The sequence below is a fragment of the Corvus brachyrhynchos genome, unplaced genomic scaffold (assembly GCF_000691975.1).
Source record: "Corvus brachyrhynchos isolate BGI_N302 unplaced genomic scaffold, ASM69197v1 scaffold239, whole genome shotgun sequence".
Taxonomy (NCBI): domain Eukaryota; kingdom Metazoa; phylum Chordata; class Aves; order Passeriformes; family Corvidae; genus Corvus; species Corvus brachyrhynchos.
This window is the reverse complement of record NW_008246057.1, coordinates 4,718,291-4,740,803: the sequence shown is the minus strand read 5'-3', so window position 1 is coordinate 4,740,803 and position 22,513 is coordinate 4,718,291. Positions and strand designations below refer to the sequence as shown.

At 42.7% G+C, this 22,513-nt stretch overlaps 1 protein-coding gene across 1 annotated transcript in view; it reads left to right on the top strand.

The window, feature by feature from the left end:
- Nucleotides 1–22,513, top strand: part of CELSR1 (cadherin EGF LAG seven-pass G-type receptor 1) — a 179,395-nt gene that overhangs the window by 62,946 nt on the left and 93,936 nt on the right. Inside the window, exon 3 of the mRNA XM_017745892.1 lies at nt 16,028–16,666. Coding sequence (XP_017601381.1) covers nt 16,028–16,666 — 639 coding nt within the window. The remainder of the gene's footprint in view (nt 1–16,027; nt 16,667–22,513) is intronic.

Genomic DNA, 22,513 nt, shown 5'->3' with positions numbered 1-22,513 from the left:
AAAAGGAAGGAGGACTTTGTGGTCTCTCTGGGAGGTAGAAAAAGGGGCAGACACTGAGAGGAGATGAATTGTAGGGTAAATCTGATGCTGGGAGATGGAACCCTGCTGCGCTGACAGAGCAGGGGGTAAATGGCAATGTATCACAAGTAAAGGCTGCAGAGTGAGCGTAATGATGTGGAGATCTTGATATGCCATGCCTACAGCAGTATGGAAGCTCTCTGATGTTATTCCTTAGCTCATGAGGATCCTATGACCCACCACACTACTGCTTTGAGGACTATATTTGCTTTTGTTGGTGTGACAGGTCTCCTTTCTTTCCCATTTCCTTTGAGCTCTGAGGGAGGACTCCCTACAGTTTTCTTTGCAAGATCTCTGTATCTTCTCCAACAGAAGCATCAGCTGCAGGCAAGGGCTGACAGGACCCAAGCCCACACTGGTAGTACCAAACAAAAACTAACATGTAGTTACCCTTGAATGATTAATTTTCATATCTGCATTCATGGTTTTCCCCTGCATTTGCTTCTCTGCCCCACTTCTTTACTGACTGTTGGCAATTTGCATTTGAAGTAGCTGGCTTCAGTATCAGTAGATGTTTTGTGGCATTTTGGGGTGCCAAACTGGGACCTGTTCACCTCCTCAAACATGCATCTGCCTCTTTGCCCTGCTGTGCAAGTCTAGCAGCTGAGTAGAGAGGGATTAGCCTCTCTAGACAGGGCTTTCAGAAACAGACTTTAATTAAAGGTGCAGGATGGAGCTCAGTGATCACCTCTGATTACTGGTGCAAATGCTTTAAGAAGAGAAATTAGAGCAATGGAGTATTAAGAAGTGGGTTCTCAGGTCTTAATATCTCAAGCAGTTCAGTCTTTTAAAAGTGATTTGGCCAGATTCTGCCTCCTGTGTGCAAACCTGAAATAACTCCAGTACACCAAGGGTGTTTCAGGGCAGAGTGGTTGCTTTGCTCTTTTGGGTAGAGGCTGTTTTGAGCTCAGTGCTGCTGAGTGTGTTACTCTGGGCTTGGAAAGAAGAGAGGGAAGCACCCAATTTATTTTACAGTGGTGAGTGGTAATAGAGAAATACTCTGTTTCATGCTCGTATGACCTTGTTGTTGCTACATTATTTCTTTTGACATTTCTCAGCTTTTGCTGGTGTCTTGGGATTTTGGTTTGGTATTTTCGAGGACATTATAATTATTCAAATCCCATGCCTTGCACAGCAGTGCACAGCATGCACCAAGTGAGATCAGTACTTTAAAGTAATTACAGAAATATCATTACTTGATTGGCAAATAAAAACAGTTGTGAAAGAGAGGTACAAGATGCACTCAGAGACCTAAGGAACCCCTCTGTACTTCCATGATCTCCAGAGCATCCTGTGCTTTCCAGACAACTCAGTCAGTAAAATGCAGCAGATGTTAAATTATGCTGTATTTTAAGAAATTGTAGTATTGTGTCTATTGGCCTTGAGTAGTGCCTGGACCTATACAAAAACCCCCTAAATTCTGATTATGGGTGTGGATCTAAAGACAAAAAGGTACATTAGGTAGGTGATATTAAAATGTTTCCTCTTTCTGGGTGCTGACTTAACTCTGACCACCTGTTACAGCATTTTCTGAAGCCTCAGATTACTGCTGGAGAAACACGCAGAATATATCTTGAGCCAACTGAGAAAGCGAGTTGAGAGAGGTCATTTTACAGAGCTGGAGCTGTTTTAAAGAGCACAGGAGCCTGGTGTCACAGCACAGCTTCCTGTTCACAAGAGCCTCTTTCAGAGACAAACGTGAAAGGGTTTATCCGTTAAACACGGAGCCGGCAGCAGTCCTGAAACAAGAGCGTGGTGTTGGATTTCTGTAAGAGGAGACTGTGAAATGTCCTCTTTGCCAAACAGGTTTCCAAAAAGGACACAAAGACAAATTGGTCATTTTTTCAGGGCTAGAATATCTTATTTTGAGCTTGAACTTTCTTTGAAATTTTGGTGCATTTTTTCTTTTTGCCTTTAATTATGCATCTATCTATCCTAAAATATTAATGCATTTTTTGCTTTTTTTAAAAAAATTTTTTTTGCCCCCCTTTTTTTTTTATTTACATCCATCCTTAATTAGAAGATTGTTCTCTTTTAGGGGAAGGGGGGAAACACTTTTAAATTTTGCTGTAATGAAGTTAAGAGTTCATGAAAGCTTGAGCTTGGCCAAACCCACCTCACCCCATGGGCTTCATGCCCATGAACAGTTGTCCCCCACGAAATGCACTGTTGGGGTTTGCTTCTGCATTGCTGCTCAGAGTAGACTGCCCATGTGAGCTGTCCTTTTCTAGCTCCATGTCCTTGTAGCTACAAACGCAGCAGTTTGTTTTTCCTGGGAAGACTGAAAGAAAAAAAAATAGAGGAGTAAAAGCCAGCTTCTCTGGGACAATTCTCTGCTCTTCTGGGGGTGCTGGAGGAAGAGCTGCATCCACTTGCACCCATCTTGTTGGCAGTCACAGGAGTCAGCCTGAGCTGGAGATCAAGAACTTCTACAGTTTTGGAAGATTCCTGGCAGAAATGTTGTTTTTCCACTTGATGCTTTCTCCAGACATTGCAGCCAGCTGTCACGATACTTCCATGTGCATCTTGCTCTGTGTTTCCTGACGTGAGGAATGACATCTATGTGACAAATTGCACATTTGGGTTGGGTGACAGCTGGGTATCGCTGCTGGTCACCACGCTGTCCCTACCCAGCCTCCTGCCTGTGCCCCCTCTGACCTGGAGTGTTCTGAAGCCCTCCCTTGCCTGGCACACGTTTATGTGAATTTTGCTGTCCTTTCCAATAATATTGGCCTGTATTGAGCTGCTGCTTCCTGTGCCGTTTGGGCCCACTGGCCGCCCTATAAACCTCCTGATCTGGGTTACAGCTGCTTTGCCTTTCTCCCCATCACCAGCTGTCACGTCCAGAGAGAAATGGTTCTTTCCATGCAAATACTGAAGCTCCAGTTCCCTTTTACATGAGCCCACCTCTGAGACATTCAAGGAGATTAGTGCTTCAAGCAGCCAGTGCTGTAAGGTCCTGCAGCTGTGCACCACCTTGGGTAGGATTTGGCTGTCTTAGGGCCTCTCTCACGGATCAGCAGGTTTCCTGCAGGCTGGGAAGCAGAAGGGTGTTTCTGATAGGCCCTGTGGAGAGAAGGAGCAAGTCTTCCCATGTCAGATGTTTTCAGGGGTTATTAATGCAGTGCAGTGACTGCAGGTGTTAAAACTGGGTGTTTTTTCAGCATTTAGGAAGCTCTTTCATGAAGATGCTCAGCACTGGCCAAATAGAGAAATACCAGCCTAAATCCAAACCAGGCTAAAGAGGGCATGGTCCAAAGAACTGACCTACTGTCTTTCCAGATGGTCTCAGAGCTCAGGTGGTGAAAAGGTGTGCTCTGGACACTGAAACACAAATGCTTTCTACTAATTAAACTTCAGCAATTGTCTGAGCTCTTGGGACGTGACTCCACAGTATGAAGCATCCTGCAGGAATTCAGATAAGCTCTTTGCATGGAAAAATCCTGGTTTACAGACAGCTGCTTTTCACAGTGTGTACTACAAAATTTTTCAAAGTATATTTAAAAAATAAAATTAGTATTTATATTCTCTCAGGGATAACATTTATCTCATATTGCATGCTTAGAAATGGAGGACACAGGTTTGGCATGTTTTATAGAAGAGTGATAGGATGAACCTCTTCTGTGCTTGGTGAAATTTCATCCTTGTGACTCAGTGGTTTCTCAGGAAGCTGCACATTCTTGGTGTTGTACCACAGTAATCTCAGAGCTTGGGCTGAAGGTTTCATGTGCAGCCATCCTGTAATGCTCAGGCTGTGCTGAGATCAGTGGGATTATAGGGGTAAGGATTCCTAGAATAAAGATTTTCATGTTTTACCAGAGTGATTTACATTTTAAGGCTCAACATTAATGGTTACAGTTTTTTAGTATATTTCACATACACTCAGTATTTTATATTTTTCCATAAAACATAACTAAAACAATGAAAAATAATGCCTTTAAAGATATTAATAGGAATCTACTGTTACTGTAATGAAGGAGATACATAAATTCATTAGGCTTTGTAGAACATACAAACAGCCCTGGGAAAACTCAATGTACAATGAAACTGTTTCCATGGGTAGTTTATTCCATGCTAGTTGAAATGTGCTGCTTCCATGGCATCATTAAGGTCATTGTATGTCCAGCTTTCACTGGGTGTGTTCTCTTCTACTTTTCTTCTACAATTCTGCTTGGATTGAAAGAGAAGGCTTTGCTACAGATGTTAAGATGTCCAGTGATCTGGTGGGAGCATTAGTTTCAATGGGATGCCTGGAAAGGTGAATAAATTCTGACTGAACTGGTAAAACTTTGTGCTGTGAATGATGCAGGTGTCACAGGGAGTCATTCTGCCCTGCTTTGTGATGGGCATATGCTTCCTGGGTCTTGGCATGCTCCTGTAGTAAGGCTCTGCTTGCTGTTGAGTACTCTGATCTCACTAAATACAATTCGCCTGGATTGTCTGCAAATTTGGCAGAATAGGAAGGAAAGAGCCATCACCCAGCAGAGAAAGACACAATCATCCTGCCCTTGGCCAGAAACATGTGACTGCTTGGCAGAGCCCAGCCTGGCACCCTCTTGGTGATGCCCTGTTGATGCTGTGCTAAGATCAAGGATGTATTGAGAGCACAATTTTTTTCTCTGTTTATTCATTATAGTAAATTCCTTTAATGAGAATCTTTTCCTTATGGAATTTGTTGGATAGTCCTACATTAGTCCTAGAATGCAAGATGCCCATTTTGCTCGAGATCTGTGTCTTACACAGTGTCTGGCAGAAAATCTTATCTGATTCTTGAAGAAGTGAATCATGTAGTTATGACTTCATTTCTACAGTTCAGCTGAATAGAAATCCTTAGATAGGCATTTGAGATTACAGTATCACTTCGAAGATCAGTGTAGTTTCTGTGTTTCACCAGTGGCTCCAAGTCACTGTTACCCACTTTCATCTGTCATAACTTGACCTGCCCTTTCTCTGCATCGGCTTCCTGAGATGACGTGCAGCGATAGGAGTCAAGCTCTTGCATTCCCCTCATTTTGTCTGGGAGGCTGCTTTTGTCTTTGGAAAAGCTTTGGGGAGAAAAATACCCACTGCAGGTTCAGTATTATAGAAACAGGAAGCAAGTGCTTTGTCCCTTTTGATTCATGTCCAGCATTCTAGTTTTAACGGCAGGAATCCAAGAATAATCTCAGTTGACCATGCAGCCAAACCCACCATGATCTCATTGCCAGTGGCCAGCGATGTGTAGGTGGTTAGTTAATCAAGGGGGGGTTGTTTTTGCATTGCATTTTTAAAAGATTGTGTAGGTCGCCTATCAACAGAGAGTCTCGACAAAGTACACAGCATTTTTCCTATAAATACTCCCAGTGCCTCGTGACCCTTTCACAAAACTACAGAAGTTTGGTAAAGGTGGTTTTGACTGTTTATTTTGTCTTTCTGTTCTTACTTCTTTAATCACATGATGCAAGCAATTTTTTTTTTAATTTACATTTCTTATTTGCTTAAATTTATTTCCTCAAGTTTCTGATTTGTTTATTTGCTTTTTACTCTGCTTAAGTCAGCAGACCTCAGTTAAGAGAAAAGACCAGCTAAACTGGTCAGCTGAAATCTAGTAAGAAAAAAGAAAACCTCTTCCCTTTGAAACCAAAAATGAAGGAAAATGTGATATTTTATTGAAGATAAGATTTTCATTCTGGGGATTTTTAATGGAATTAAGCTAGTTGAAAGTCTAAATTTTTTAGACTGTGAGAGATGGGTGTATTTTTTGTCAGATCCCAGTGGATGGACCGTGATGGACCCCATCTCTTCTCTTGAATTTAATCTACTTCTTATTAAAAATCTTTGAACATTAATTGAGCTTGAGAGAGGAAGGGAGAAAAGATAGAGTTATAAAGGATCTTAAACCTTTTCTTTCAGACTTGTGCTACAGGTGGGACATCCATGCCCCCATCACTGCTCCCATCAAAAAATTTGAGAACCGAAGCAGCCTGAGAGTGTTACCTTGTTTATGTGAGTCCCTCGTGTTGGAGTCTGTTTGAGTCTTCTGGGGCAGAAGGAGCAGCTGAACCAACTTTTCCTGTGCCCGGTGCATGTGGAAGCTGACATGTAGCCATTACTGCTTGGCCTGTCCCAGAGAGATAGCCTTCTGTTTTTACCTTGTATTAATTTGCAAATGTCTTAGGATGACAGAAACCACAGAAAACCAAAAAATAGAAGTGCCTGTATGCCTAAGAACCCTCTTATTTTCCCAAGGTGGGTCTCCACAGCAAATGAGCAGAGTCAGCAACCTGTTGAGCTACCACAGCTGAATTTTTCTGGTGGTTTTTCTGCTTCAGAGAGCTGGGCAAGTCTGCATCACCCCATAAATCAGTAACTTTCCGTTGATACGTAACTGTTTTGAAAGCTTGTCTGTAAACAGCAATGACATCAGAAAAACATCAATGTTGTCTTTCTTTCATTGTTCCCTCCTTTTCTTTCCACTCTAGATAGCAAACCTGAACCCCATCCAGCAGGAAGTGTCCCCGTGATTTCACTGTGGGTCACAGCAAGGAGCAGAGCATATTTCCAGGCAAAAGGAACATGGGAATATGGAGACATTTAGAAAAATAAACCTGATGGATTTCCTTTTGCTGATGCTGTTTTGAAAGGATGCCTTTGAGGTGGCTAATATGCAGTACAGTTGCAAACAGTGAGGCAGAGAAGCTGTTTCCTTATCACTGCTCCCAGTTTTGAGACTTCTAGGCCCCCACCCCAATTCTTCCCACCTCACCCTTGCCATCCCCAAAACAGTTTTTATCTTCGCTTTGAAACTGCAAAGAGAGAGATTTGAGTAGAGCTCTGGCTTGCCTGGGAAAGTTCTTACTTTAATCAGAGACAGTGAATAAAAATGTTTGCAGGGGATGCGTAGCTGTGAAGAGAATGGAGGCTTTTATGGCGACCCATGGGTTGTCCCCACAGCAGCCCAGCCAGGCACCCCGCACAGGGGCTCTCCGTTTTGAAGTGGGTAAGTGACGTAAAAGCACCTCGGGGTAAACATGCTGCTCTTATCTCCTCTGTACAAAACGTATCATTTACTTGAAGACCATGCCCTGAATGGAGATTTAACGCTGGGGCATCCCGTGACTGCAGTTCAGTTTGTCCAGTGCTTTCATGGATCTTCGACTCCTGTGTACCACTGGTTACAGCTGGGCAGGTAGAGAGGCCCATGAAGAGCCCTTTGGCTGTGGGTGAGTGGACAGCTGTGCTCCCCGTGCCTGGGCTTCGTACACCCCAATGCTGGCTGGCAGCTCTGCCTGCCCAGCAGTGCCCCACCCAAGCCACTGCGGCCACCACTGCAGCGCACTGCGAGATGTGGCTGCAAGCCATGCGAGTCTGCTGGGAAACTATCCTTTGGCTAACAACATTTAGCTCTGCTTTTAATTAGAATTAAAATGTAAATTATATTAAACCCTTCTCCCTTTAAAGTTCAGAGAAAATTATTGCAGTAATTAGGCAATAGTTTTGATTATATATGAAACAAGATCAAGCTTTACGGGAGGTGCTGGAGCCCTCAGCAAGTCAGTCTATGAATCTATCTGGTGTAGCCATCTGAGTGGGGTTTTTCAGCTGAACAGGTCAGATGAGTGCTGTAAGATGCACGGTTTCCATGGACATTAGCATTAAATGGAAATCCTTGTCTTTAGCTGGAGTTTGGAACCTGCATTGTGGCTCACAGCTGGCTGTGGAGCAGCAGTGAGGTGGGCTCCTGGGCTGTGCACTGCACCAGGGGCTGGCATGGCTGAGAGCGGGGCAGGGCTCCTGGGCTGTGCACTGCACCAGGGGCTGGCATGGCTGAGAGCGGGGCAGGGCTCCTGGGCTGTGCACACCCTGCCCAGGGCTGGCGTGGCCCAGAGCGGGACAGGATGCGCTACTGGGAAGGCAGGTAGGGAGCCGGCCCTGATACCATGCACAGCTGGGCAGGGGAGTCTGGCCAGTCCTTGCTAACAAGGAAAACCAGCTGAGGTACAGGGAAATGTGCAGAGCCCAGAAGGAAAATGGCTTTGCATTTTAGCTAGAAGGAAAATCTCCTCATCAGTTAAATAGTCTGTAAGGTGCTGGTTGTTAGTGTACTCATGCTATCTTCCCACATATCATACTTCTAAGTACCCGCATCCCTTCTACTTGTGCTTTCTGTTCAGGACAGAGACTTGTTTCCTTGTTCAGCTTGTTGCTCCTGCATCCCTGCCTGCATCTCATCCCCTACAGCAGCTGTAGCCCATGAGCACCAGGTACCTGAAGAGCAAGAAGTGATTCTGTGGGAGGGTGTTCAAGGAAATTAGGTGTATCTTCAGCCTCGCTGCAGTTAGAATTCAAGACTGCTTATTCCTGCCGGCAGATCCAACTTGCTTTACCTCCTACCCTCCGGAAATGTTTCCCCAGACTAGTGTTTTCAACCCAATTAACATTTCAAAATTCTCAGCTTGCAGGTGCTGGTTTCAGAAAAGCAATCTTGTACAATGTTGAGCAATCCAGTTGGCATCAATTTGTCCTTAATCCCCTGTTCGAGCTGCAGACTGAAACATGCTCTTTTTCTTTTTAGTATTGTGTGCAAAGTAAATAATCCTGAACAGCACAGGCTACATTAAAGATAATGATGCCAAAATTGGTTTGTTTTTTTCTCTTATGCACATTCGGAATTCACAGTTGCTTTATGTGCAATTTATCCTCCCACAATTTGGGTATTTTTAGCTGTTTGATTTAGCTGGTACTGCTATGGCTGGTGCCAAGGGAACTGTGGGTTGAGAGCCCCAAGTCCCACTGCCCACTTTCCCAGGTGTTCCAGATATTCATCTTTGCAAAACGAAGTACATTAAGGTTTGACTTGAAATTAAGAGTGCCTGCAGCTCATGAGCAGAAGAAGTGGCTTTGCCTGGAAGTGTCTGAACAGACTTGTTGGGATCTGTTGCTTGCAATGACCCTGACATCATTTCAGAAGTGGGGATGTGGCTAATGCTGCCATGGGGCAGTGCAGTGACAAGGCACAGGCTGGCATAGCCATGACCCAGGTACATACCCCATGGCCTGGGGCAGACCCCTGGGTGCTCTGAGTTGCTGCAGTGGCAGCAGGAGAGTGCTGGAGGCAGTGTGGTTAATGCTGGTTTAAGGAGAGCTGGTCACTTGCACAGTCACACTCTGGCACTCACTCTGCCAGTGTGGACTATTGCTTGTCTTCCATTGGTCTGCCAGCCTTGCTGTAGTTAATCCCAGATACCTTCTTTTCCCTGAAAGACATGTCTCAGTCAGGACTGGGTATGCCAAGGTACTTCCGTACACCATGTGCCTCAGCTGCCTCACCCTGTAATCTAAAATACCCCCATGACACCAGGTAACACGTCTTTGTCTTCCCTGTTCTGTGGGTGTTCCAAACCCTCTTTCCTCCAAATAATGCTGGGCAACATTGGCTAATGTTTTCAAAACTGAGCATCTGCCAATGCAGCCGTTCTGGAATTTGAGAGATGTTGAGGTATGGATTCAGACACTTGATTTTAGGAAAGCCCTTACCACCTTTACAACTCAGGAGGTGCAGTCCATGCAGCATGTTTCTAGTGTCTACATGTTTACCCTGCTCATCCTTCATGTTTTGCTTTCTGCTCTTGCCATCCTGATTTTTCAACCCCGAGCCATTTCCTGGGCAGACTGTTCTTGTTTGGGGCTGCAGGGTCGGGAGTGAAGCTCTGTGTGAGTGTGCTGGTAATGACTCTAGGCCTAATTTTGGCAGGGAGTGAAGCCCACTGAAGTCAATGGGAACCTTCCTGGCGTGATGGGCTTGGGAGCAGACCTGGCCTTTGACATTCTTCAGAGCAGTGGTTCCAGTGTGAACCTTTGGCAGCGTATGAATAACAGATAGTTATTTTTATGTATTGTTTCCAAAGCCCACAACTTGTGTTGGCAGTAAGTGCTCCTAAATGTGGGGGGCTGACTGGCAGCCTGAAACAAAGGAACAAAATCAATAACATAAGCTTCATGTGGCCAAGGACGGTCATCTCCATGTTGTTACATCCAACTTGACATAACAACAGGATTGCTCATCAGCAGTGTTTCAGATTCCGAAGAATCAGAAGGCTTTGACAGGATTAATTAGTGCCTAAGAAATAATAGGATATTATACACAGTATGTTTATGTTTTTACAAAGCAAGTGATGGAGTGTGTTTCTCATGGATGTTACTTTTCTGTTACTGCACCATTTAAGATCACTTTCCTCCAGGAAAAGAGACCTTTGCACTTTGATATGTTCCTGCCACAAAACAGAGGCTCTTTAGGCACACAGAGAGGACATTTGCCTCTGGACATTGCTTTTGTCTTTTGGAAAGCTAAGACCAAACCAGCCCCTGCTTCCTTTTCCAAGGTGCCCCAAGGGGACACTGAAACTGGGGTCACATACATACTTTCTATCCTGAAACACTTCCTCAGTGAGGCTGCTTGCTAACTGGGAAAACCCTGAGATGGGTATCTGTAAATTCACAATTATGCCCATTTTCCTTTTCCTTTCTGGTAGTGTTTTCCTGCTGTTTCAGCAAGGACTCTTACTTAAGTTTCCACCTGCCATTTTCTGTGCAGTTTATTTTCTTTTGGGATATTTTCTTTACATTATAAGCTCCTGAACTTTTCCATAACACAGAAGATATTTTAAGGAGTGGTTTGGAAGGGACAATATTAACACACTGAAATTTTATGCATCTGCTTCTGTGGTGGTAGAAGCACAATGCAAGGAAAGGGCTCAGACCTGCAATGCTGGCAGATTCTCTGAGGCAAACTAAAGCTCAGTGCAGGACTGTGTACTCTGCCTCACTTTTATTGACACCTGCTGATTTTTTACTGCTGTTTGCTCAATGGGAATTGTGGTTTGGGTGCCAGCCCTGCTCAGACAGCCAAGCATTGCCTGCAGTATTCATTTCTGTGACCTGGTGCTACTGATATGCTACTGCTGCCCAGGCAGTGGAGAGGACGCTAAATCAGTAATTCCAGGCTTAGTGCTGGACTAGGTATGTATTAACTCCCATGTGTAAAGGGATGGCTGGAAACAATGGGGATGGAGCTTTGATCATTCCAAGGCCTGTTACCAAGCAGTGGCTGCTACCCATGGCCATGGCTGCTTCTTATGAGTTGGGAAGAGCAAGAGGTTATTTGAACCTATGGATTGCTAGCCTGGGATTTTGCATGGCTGTCATAAAGACTGACTTCTGCTGTTTCCAGATGTGTTATAAAGCAAAGTTAAAATGGATTTGGGTTGGTATATCTGTGAAAGAAATCTCCAATGCTGAAGTGTTTGTATAAAATATGTAGCTTTCAAAATTGGTACTAAGACTTCTGTATGTAATAAGCTAAAAAAAGTGTTCATTATTTTATTTCTGCGAACTTAAAAAAAAACCCAAAAGAACCTTTCTGGCCAGGTGCTGCCATTGTCAAATATGCATTTCAGTTAAACTTTGCTGTGTTTACATTTCTACATAATAAAATTCTTTGGTTTATGTACTGCCAGAAGATAGAAAGCTGAGATTAAAGTATCAGATTTGATAAGATTTGCTGTCAAGTAAAAATAATAATGAAACAATGCCTATTTAGTTGATTTTCTAGTTATTAATATATTTTAGAATGCATCAAGCTTTCGTCAGCCTTTCTTATCTTCTCTTTTCTTTGTAATGCATGAGGGTATGTGTTAGCTATTAGATCTTTTCATTAATTTGATGAAGGATGAAGATGAGTAATTCTAGTTTTAAGTATCCTCTTCAGCAATGACAATGACTCAAAAGACAACAGTCTGCTTTGATTTCCACCTTCTGGTGAGCCCTTTTGTGGAAATTGTATATAGAATAATATTGCCAGGATAAAAATTCAGTGTGCAGGTACCACATTTTTAATGAACACATTTTTGGTGAAGCCACTGGGCTGTTCAGAATTCCCTTTGTTCATTCACTGGTCTGTGAGACATTAGGGGCCTTATTTAATCTTTCCACCTTGTTTTTGATAAACTTGGCTGCAACAGCTTTTAAAAAAACCTTTAATGATTTCTTAAGGACATTTGTGTTGCTTTTGTCACCCCAGTGTCTCAGCATTTCATCATCTGTACCCACTATTTCACAGTGTACATGTTAAGTGCTATTATCCCTATTTTATGGAAGAGAAACTCGAGGACAAAGTGGCAAAAGCCATTGGTACAGGGTTTTAGGAGCCAAGCCAACAAAGGGATTGGTTGAATCCTTTTTTTTTCCTTGGTCTGTCCTGTGTTTCCCTTTCCTCAGGCTGTCCAGGTGACTTGGGCTGCTGAGATCCAGACTGTCTGCTCAAATCACTCTTAGCAGGATGCCTGCACATCCCATCTGCCAGCATGATCTGAGTGTTTAGAGCTCCTTCAGGAAGACTCCTGCATCCAGCCGGTTTGCTGAAGCCCCCACATGATGGCTGTGAGAACTGGTGACAGCTAAGCCTGGGGAATGTGTGTGCACTCATCTGTGCCAAGGTCTGCTCCAAAGAGTAAAGTGCAGCCAGAATTTTCCAGTGTAGCAACTTGAAGGTTGTTTCACACCCCTGACTGAAACCATCTTGCACCTGCCATAACATGATAGGGACTTCTTATAGCTGTATTGTAAGACCTTTGGAAACTCAGATTGATTGAGCCTTTTTAGCAGATTGGAAGCTGGATATGGTGGGCATCTCAAACACTGAAGGCCATCAAGTATTGCCACCCCATAAAATACTACTTCCTAATGACAGTTTTCTGACATTCCTGGCAGTAAACATTTTAAACATTCATGGAGTGCTTCACTTGTAAATCTCAAAGCACATACATTACTGGGTATTTAAGGCTTAATTCATTTCCCAAAAAAGACAAGATTTCCGCTTTCTTTATTGCACTTGTTCCAGCCCTCAAAGCGAAAGTTGTCTATTGAAAGTAGAATAGATACTAATTTGGTCTCATAAAACCACAGATTGTTTCAACTTTCCTTGAGTTTCTGAATGAATAGATGATCAGATCCTGTGATGCTGCTCTCAGCCTCACTGGTGATATGAAAGAGGCGCTTGTCCAGCCAGCTCTATAGCTGTGCCATTCTTTTGTTGCCTATAGTACACATGCTCTGCTCCTTTTTTACTCTCTTTTTATTTTAATGCTCTGCAACAGGGTTGCACAAAGCTGAGTTGGCTTTTAAAACACAACTTCATTTTGCAGCTATACGTCTGTGCCCAGTTTTCTTTTGTGCTGCCCATGGAACAAGGAGGCTGTGTGGTATCTGACACCAGGCTTTTTCCAGTGATTTATTAACTGTGTCAGAATAGCTGTTGTGAATGCTGGGAAGCTCTTGCGTATTGTGACAGTTGATATTGATTATGACAGTTTGTAGACTCTACTGCATTGTCAGACGGTGGATCGTATTTTGTCTTCTTACTATACATACCATGGGCTATAGATCATAGTGTTTTCTTTAAAAAAGGACCCATTGTCCAGCATTCTGGCTGGTATGAGAGAACTTCTGTAGCATATTGTGCAACAAATAGCAAGATAGTTCAGGCACCCTATGGGACAAACCAGGCAAATGTCAATTGCTTTATGAAAAAGAGTGAATAGTTTGTTCTGGCCTTTTAGGGGAATGAGCTGTGCGGTTCATAGACATGGGTAAACTAGTCTGAGGATGTCATTTATGACAATACTGGTGTCCCATACTGTCTATTGGCCAGAAATCCACAGACCGTGTAGGAGGAGTTTGCAATGAGGATTTTGGCTACCAATCATGTGTAAAGGTTGCTTTGGGTTTTGATGGAAGCTGAGACTACACATTTCTGGAATGAGTCTGAGGGAGAGAAGATAAAGATTTTTGCAAACCTGGGAGAATATGAAAGCTGGTATGTGAACTTCTGTGATGGACACATAGAATCATAGAATTGTTGAGTTTGGAGAAGACCTGTAAGATCATCAAGTCCAGTCATTAACCTGGCATTGCCAAGCCCACCATTTAACCATGTCCCTAAGGGCCACATCTACACATGTTTTAAATATCTCCAGGAACGGTGACTCCACCACTTCCCTGGGCTGCCTGTTCCAATGCCTGACCACCCATATGGTGAAGACATTTTTCCTCATACCCAATCTAAGCCTCCCCAGAGCAACCTGAGTCCATTTCCTCTTGCCTTGTCACTTGTTACCTGGGAGAAGTCAAACAGATCACCCCAGACAATGACCCCTCCTGGCTGACTAGTTTTAGCCTGGCAGTAGTTAAACAGCACACAGAAGAAGAGATTTTTCTAATTGCATAAAAGCTGCTTCAGTGGGGAAAAGAGTCAACAACTGAGCTTTTACAGGCAACCTGATAAGAGGAGGGAGTCAAAAGCCATTTTGTTAATTATGCTGCTGTAATTTACTATATTGCTGCTATAATACTGGAGAAAAAAATCTTTCAACAATACATTTCTTTTTAAAACAAAACCTTACTTGAGATGAAGTGGTGAAGTGAGTAGGAAAGAAATCAGAATTATTTTTACTGTTCTATTTCTGCATGACCATAAAGTTACACTTTGAGATAACAAACCTTAGCAAAATGACATTTAGTACTCTATGCTGTTAGAATTTTGATCTCACACTGAGTTAAGATTGATTCAAATGCAGTTCCTGATGCAATTTTACATTGATGTGATTCAAAATCCATTTCTGCACATACCTTTAATTGAAATCAGGCTAATAGCAGGTTACTTGTGTAATGATTGTTGCTGGGATGCTTCAGACCAAGACTGTGACCACTGAGCTGTGGCCTAGGGGAATTGGGCTCGGTTCTTAACCCCACTCTGGGCCTGATACTGGCCACTCTAACCAATTAATCTCTCTCATGTGGTTAACTCATGCCCATTTATGGTTGTTTATTTACACTATGACATCTTTCAGAAGGAACATTTCCTATCAGAAGCCACTCTTGATCTTGTCTGGGATTTCTAGATGCTGCTCTAATACTAACCATATTTTCTGTAATATGATCTGTATTGTAATGAGTCCCTAATGTTAGTGAGGAGACAGATTTAAAGTAGGTGATTTGATTTCAGTGATGATGCAACTTCCCATTCCACACTTGCATCGAAGTTGGATTAAATTTAGCACTCACTGTGTCATAATTATTTTCCATAATGACAGAATAATGTAGAGTTTGTACATTCACAGCATTACTGTAAGCCTCAGGGTGTACTGAAATTTTACAGTGGCATCTCTCCGTCCAGTGTCAGGTATTAGTGCTATATTTTTATAATTACGGGTTTTATTGCAGAACAACCACAGCAGTATCAGAAATGCCTTAAAGGAAGGATAAAATGGGAGATTTTTTAAATGTCTGCTTTTCACTGCAGGCATATTTTATTTAAGTTTTTTTTCTAATGTTCATAAAATATTTTAAGAAGTTACATGTGAGAAATGAAGAAGTTCCGACATTCAAATGTGAGGACTTGCTTTCTTAGATGACTTGTATCTGAAGGTCTGGTCACAATTCTGTGTCTGTGCAGAGTTCTGGCTCCTAAATCCTGAGACCACACCTGAAGAAGATAATTTTGGTGTTGTGCTGTGAAAAGCAACAGCTTCCCAGCACGTGTTGTAGACTAGCAGTCACTGTCATGAGAGTCCCCTTCCTCTTGGCTCCCCCTTGGCCATCATAGGGCCCTCAGACTGTTTCCACACTAACCCTTGCTAGTTGTTTGCCTAGGATCTTTGCCAGGTGTTCTGGCCTCTTTGAGATGTCTCAGGTACTTTTGAGTTACAATTCTTAAGAAATTTTATTTTGTTTTCCTGAGAAAAGGCATGGGTAGTCACTGCAGAAGGTGGGTACACTTCCCTGTCTCATCCTGGTGCCGTGAACTGACCGCCCTGCAGGTCTGTTTTATTTTCAGGAGACTGTGGGAGCCTCCCTGTCCATAGGTTGAAGCCTGCTCTCTGACATTGCTGTTGTCTTTCTCTCTTCCCTTCAGATGGTGTTCACAGTGTCACTGCGGTCTGCACCCTGCGTGTCACCATCATCACGGACGACATGCTCACCAACAGCATCACAGTGCGGCTGGAGAACATGTCCCAGGAGAGGTTCCTTTCTCCCCTCCTGTCCCTGTTTGTGGAGGGGGTGGCAACTGTGCTCTCCACTGCCAAGGATGGCATCTTTGTTTTCAACATCCAAAATGACACGGATGTCAGCTCCAATATCCTGAACGTGACCTTCTCAGCCTTGCTCCCTGGTGGCATTCGAAACAAGTTCTTCCCCTCTGAGGACCTGCAGGAGCAGATCTACCTCAACAGGACGCTGCTGACCATGATTTCGACGCAGAGGGTGCTGCCCTTCGACGACAACATCTGCTTGCGTGAGCCCTGTGAGAATTACATGAAGTGTGTCTCTGTGCTGAAGTTTGACAGCTCGGCCCCATTCATCAGCTCCAACACCGTCCTGTTCCGCCCCATCCACCCCATCAACGGGCTGCGGTGCCGATGCCCCCCGGGCTTCACGGGGGACTACTGTGAGACGGAAATTGATCTGTGCTACTCCAACCCTTGCGGGGGCAATGGGCTGTGTCGAAGCCGAGAGGGGGGCTACACTTGTGAGTGCTACGAGGACTACACCGGTATGTGTTTATCTTATCTTTGACCCATGATTTATATGTTAGACCATCAGCCAGGCCAGCTCTGTGTCAAGCTGAAATTGCTGGCATTCTTAGTCAAAAGGAGAAAAACTCCTGGCGGTGCCTTCTAGTCAGGAAAAGGTTTGTGAGTGTCACTTAGGGTAAATCCCATATCTCTGTGCCTGCATGGTGGTTGGAACCATGCCTTGCTCCAGGTCATGCAGGGGGACTGTCAGCTGTGAAGAGATTTGCACTGTGTGAATTTCTGCTCAAAATGCTTTATGCAAACACATTTCTTCTGTCTGGAAGGAAAAAGGTGGGACACATCTCCTGGTTCCTGGGTGTGCATGTAAACCCGTTCCAGGCCCCTTTGCATACCAGGGTGGACAGCCTCGATAGGAACTCCTCAGCCCTTGATCATCAGCCAGCACAGAGCATTAGGATTGTTCTTGTTCCCAAAAAGCTGCAATAATACACACTTAAGGGAAATGCTGTAAGTCTGCTGTGGCTTGTAAATGTTCAGATAAAACTCCAGAAGGACGTAGCTGCTTCCAGGCCTGTCTCCACAGCCCACTGAGGAACATACTTTGCCTCATCATGGACTTGACAGCTAATAAAAATCAAAGTGCTGCTTCTCAAATACTCCTGAGAAGTTGCGAAATAGTACTAGGTGAATGTTTTCTGGTGCTTCAGTAAAGTCAGTGGGATTATTTATGTATTCAAAATTGCACACGCATTTGAGCATTCTGCACTGACGTGCTGCCGGCTGTAATTTACACTGACAGCTCAGCAATGTCTGCTGTGACCCCTGCAAACAAGGGGTGAAGCAGAGGGGGCTGGTTCCCAACACTGCCTCTCACTGCTGAAGTTACAAAATATTGAAAACATAAATTATTTAAGTTCTGATGTAAAAAAAATCTAGATGATGTGGATCTAGCCCTCCAGGTAGAAGGGTTTTCCTTCACTCTCTCTGACTTTTGCCTCAGGTCTGTCATCAAAAATGTGACTGTGGAAGGAGCCAGGAGTTAGTGAGCAGGGACATGGCAGCAAGGGAAGTGGGCTTTTCGCAGCATGGGGGACAGGAGGTGCTCCCTGAAATTTATGCAGGGCTTAGGGCAGCAGGACCTTTCTAAGAAGATGGGGACAAATATTTTTCCTGATGGGAGAAACTCTGAATAGAGCTGTGAGATGGTTGGGATAACTGGTGTTTGTTGAGGAGTTATTTTCCTGCCAGGCTTCTCATGAATGACTTCCACAGTGAAATACATTATAAAGTTCATTATCCATTAATACACAATACACAGAGAACTGGGCATCACAAAATAGATTTTACAATCAGTAGATTTCATTAAAAATGTTTGCAACTATGATACTGTAAATAGGAATGCTTAGAAGTAGCAGGTTTCATTAACCAAAGATATGCATAAAAATTATGTTAATGCATCCATGTCTTAGTTTTGAAATTCCATCATTCATTCCACCACATTTTTAGAATCTCTTGCTAGAAATCTTCAGAAAAAAAGGCTAAATATCATTTAAAAATGAAAGATAATAAGCTTATATAAATAATTGATTAACATGTTTAATACTTAATGCTGTAGTCAGAACAAATACAGTACATATTTAGAAGAGAAGCACCATATTATTCATACACAAAGAAAGATTTGATCTGTAAGTCTATTTTCAGTGCATAGTTGTTGAGTTAAAAATTAACTGTCCTGCTACCAGGGTCTTAAGGTGGTCAAAAGTTAAGGAGTGAACACTGCTTATAGCTTTGCTGTCAGAATTAACTACACTTGAGTGAAACACTTTCTTCTTTGGAAGGACAGTTTGATCACATTCAGATTGGCCAGGGAAAAACACTTCCAGCCATGATAAAGAGGGATCTGGAATACCTTATCCCATAAATTGATACAAATATTATTGAATATTTCTGTTTTATTACTGAGTGAATGCAGTAGAAATTCAGTATCTGCTCTGTGGTTTGTTTACATGACGTTGATGCCTTTGGGTTCCATGTTGCATGACAGTGTTTTGTTCATCAAACCCAAACATCTACCTATGTATAGTGGCCATTAGTTGGTTGATGTTCATCTCCTTTACAGAGCAAGGTTGAAAATGTTACCAACAAGTAACCTATTACCAGAAATATTTTATGAAGATGCATTATTGAATTTTGTCCCAATCTCCTCTTAATATTGTTATTTTACCTATGGTTTTAATACTTGCTTTAAATATGTTCATATCCATTTGCAAGTTCAGTTTATATCTATTAATCATAATACTGTGTTTTCAGCTTGGATGTAAATTTATTATTTACAGCAATCCAGATTTTCTATCTATTTGATATGTAAATAGCATAGATTTCAATAGCAGCAGTGTGTCTTGGCTCATGGAATGCAGTGGCCATAAATCGGAATGAGCAGAGAATTGCTGAGTCTGAAGGTTGGAAGATTCTGGTGTTACTGAAATTTTATCATGGTACTAATGCAGTGTAGTAATATACCAGTATGAGGTTCTTACAAATCTTTGAATTAATTGTAAAAGATGAAATATGGATGGTAATAGTCTATGAAATGCAGCCTGCTTTGGGAGCTCTCATGTTTCCATTTCCTAGTTAAGAGCCTACATAGAAAAAAAATTATAAGAAGATACTAAGATCTGTCATCTCTCTGGGGAGATAGGCTGCAATTTGATGAGAAATCACTACACAATCATAACCCTGTACTGATTGTATCTGACTGGTCGCCTGCTAAAAATATAGTGTTTATTTCCTGTACAAGACAATTATGTCCTATCTTAATAGGATGGAATTTCCCTCCATTTTTCCACCCAGCTTTGAAGCCCTCCATTTGTTTTGATGTAATTGTTAGTCATTTATACATGATGAAAGTTTCTCTGTCTTCAGGAGTCTTCTGTTACGGGCACTAAGGTAAACTGAGCTTCTACAAGGTATTTCTGAAACCTGATTACTGGCTAGGCTGGGGTGATTTGGAATTCCCTTCACTTCCCATGATGTAAGGAGGTGAGTGAGGAAGTACATATATTTTTAATCATATTTTTTCAGACTTACAACCTCTTCAACTTCTTTTCTTTACATACAAATTAATGTAGAGAAGTGAACAATGTACACACTAATAATTGTGCCATTGATGGCAGAGAGCTGTGTTCATGGCTGAAGGGTTAAAGGACATAATTTTAGTTAAGCAGACAAATTTAATGAACACTATATAAAGCCTGTGTCATTTTTCCAGCTTCATTTCATATATGTTTGAGCTCTGCAGAAGCATCTGAGATGAGCTGTAGGTGAAGGTTTAGACATAGGTGGAATTGTCTGTACTCCCCAGGGGGCAACCTGAAGTGCGAATGCATCGTGTCATCCGCACCAGTTTTGGAGGCATGGGTGCCACAGCAGTTCCTGCATGAGCTGTACTTCCAGCCCTATCCTGGTGCCTCCTACAGAGCACACCACTGTGGCCATAAGTCAGCACTTTTTTGGGGTGAATTCCCACTATTCCAGCCCTGCCGTGAGTGGGTGCTTCCTCCAGGTCTATGCTCACAGTCCTTCTGCTCAGTGGCCACCAAGACTGCTCTCCTCTATGGTCATGTTCCCAAAAAGCAAAATTTAATTGACACAGAACAAAAGCACTTTAATAGAAAAAAAAACCCCATCAGCCCCTGAAATAAGGAAGGGAATTAATGTTGCCACAATTCTTCTTAGCATTATCACATTCTCTCTGCCTCTTTTGCTACACAGCCCCTAGAAAGGAGCAGTTTGTAAGGGAAAAAGATCATTGGAGAATTCCCCATATCCTTTGCAACTCTCCTTGGATTTCGCTTCAGAGAGAGGAGAAACCTTCCATGGTCGTAAATCTTCTAGTAATCAAATACAGCAATTAGAGATCTTTTGCTTGTTACACTTTTTTTCCCTCCTAATTTGTATTTGTGATACCATATTGACATGAAGAATCATGACATCTAATGTGCCTGCTATGAATTCTGACTTTGTATAATGAGAAGGAAATTATAGTTGGTTTCTTAGCATCCTGCCAGAAGTCCCTAATCATATTGCTTAGTAAGTTCTCAGTGTTTGGCTCTTGCAAACATAGAACATAAAAGTAAATGTGAGGATATCTTCTGCTTTATCTTTACTTATATCCATTCTTCAGATAGTAATTTCTCAGCTAACTGATACCAGATTCTCATTTTTCAGGCCAGAGAGACTTATTTCGGGGAATTTCACCTTTCGGGTAGAGAAATCTGGCAGGTACAGTAGTCAAAATGAGTGTTTATCTTGTGCAAGAAGGTCTGAAATTCCACTCTCAGTTGCACTTCTGCAGTTCGGTGGGATCGCAGGTGTGTAACAGCCAAATCCTGTACAGCAAATCTAAATTTGATTCCTTCAGGTTCCTCACTGCATCTTTAACTCCTTGTTTAGCTTATGAAAGTCCATGGTTTTGTGACTATCCTTAGTTATCCTTACAGGCTTGTGGGGCTTTGACAGCACTTTCAAGCAGCTGTGACCAAGTTTTTCTTTAATACAAAACACCAAATAAGAAATTGTGTCATTCACAAGCATTGCCATGAATGTAGGGATGTTGTCCTTGCCACGTGACAGCTTCGTGGGTCATCTCTCTGATACTTCATTCAAATATTGAGGGAACACAATGAAGGTACTGAAATGTTTTGCATCATTGCTACCTTAACAGTATCCTTTAGGCTAGGTCTTCAGAGTTGTGCTACTGGATGGTTTTATATACTAAAGAGATGAAAACCTAGGCAAGGTCTAATACTCTAAAAAACATATAGTCAATTTTAAGAGTTTAAATAGAATTACAGTTATTAGAGTGCTGGGTGATTTGCAGTATTTCCAGAATTTGAACTCTTAATGGGTTTTTATTAAGTTTTTCTGCTGATTTTGGATGCAGGAAAAGTTGAAGAAGACTGCTGACAAACTTTCGTTGTTTCTCAGTGCCTCAGTTAGAATGCCTGGTTGCCTTACCTTGCAGTTTCTGTATCGCAATACTGTGAAAAAGCTTGTGGAGGGTGTTTGCATCTCAGTGAAGGTCTGGACAGTGTTGAAGGTTTAGACATTTTTCTAAATTTTTTCTTTTTCAGCAGTGCTATGCCATACCATTATTGTTATGCTTGTACTGAAACTAGGTCTTCATAACAGCAACACCATATTGCTGTGGACCTGTGACTCTCTGCAGCTTTTTCACATGTCATGGAAAGATAAGTAACAGTTTGCTTGTAAGATCCATCCTTACAATTATTACCCCTTGGCTGATGTCCCAGCACAGTCTTTTCCATCCATCTTCAGCTTTCTCTGTCTCATCAGCCCATTTCTGCCTTTACTGAACAAGCAGGCATCTCGGTCAGTGTAGACATGGTAAGCTGTGACCCCAGGGTTGGCAGCAGTTGCATACAGCCAGGGGCCTCTGTTTCCTCCCAGCCCCTTCCAAGCCCCCAAGCACAGGTGCCTGGCAAGGACCCTGTAAGCACTGCAATGGATGGTCCAGAAGCAGAGCTTAAATCCTCCAAACACTTTTCAGAGCATGACTGGTGTAAAATGTGGAAAAGGCTATCATTATTGTTATCTATTGTCATCATCAATGACATAGACAAAGGGATTGAGCACACCCTCTGCAAATTTACAGATGACACCAAGCTGAGTGGTGTAGTTGACACACCTGAAAGATGAGATGCCATGCAGAGGGACCTGGACAAGCTTGAGAAATGGGCCCATGGGAATCTCATGAGGTTTAAGAAGACCAAGAGCAAAGTGCTGCACCTGGGTCGGAGCACTCCAGTATCAACACAGGCTGGGGAATGAACAGATTGAGAGGA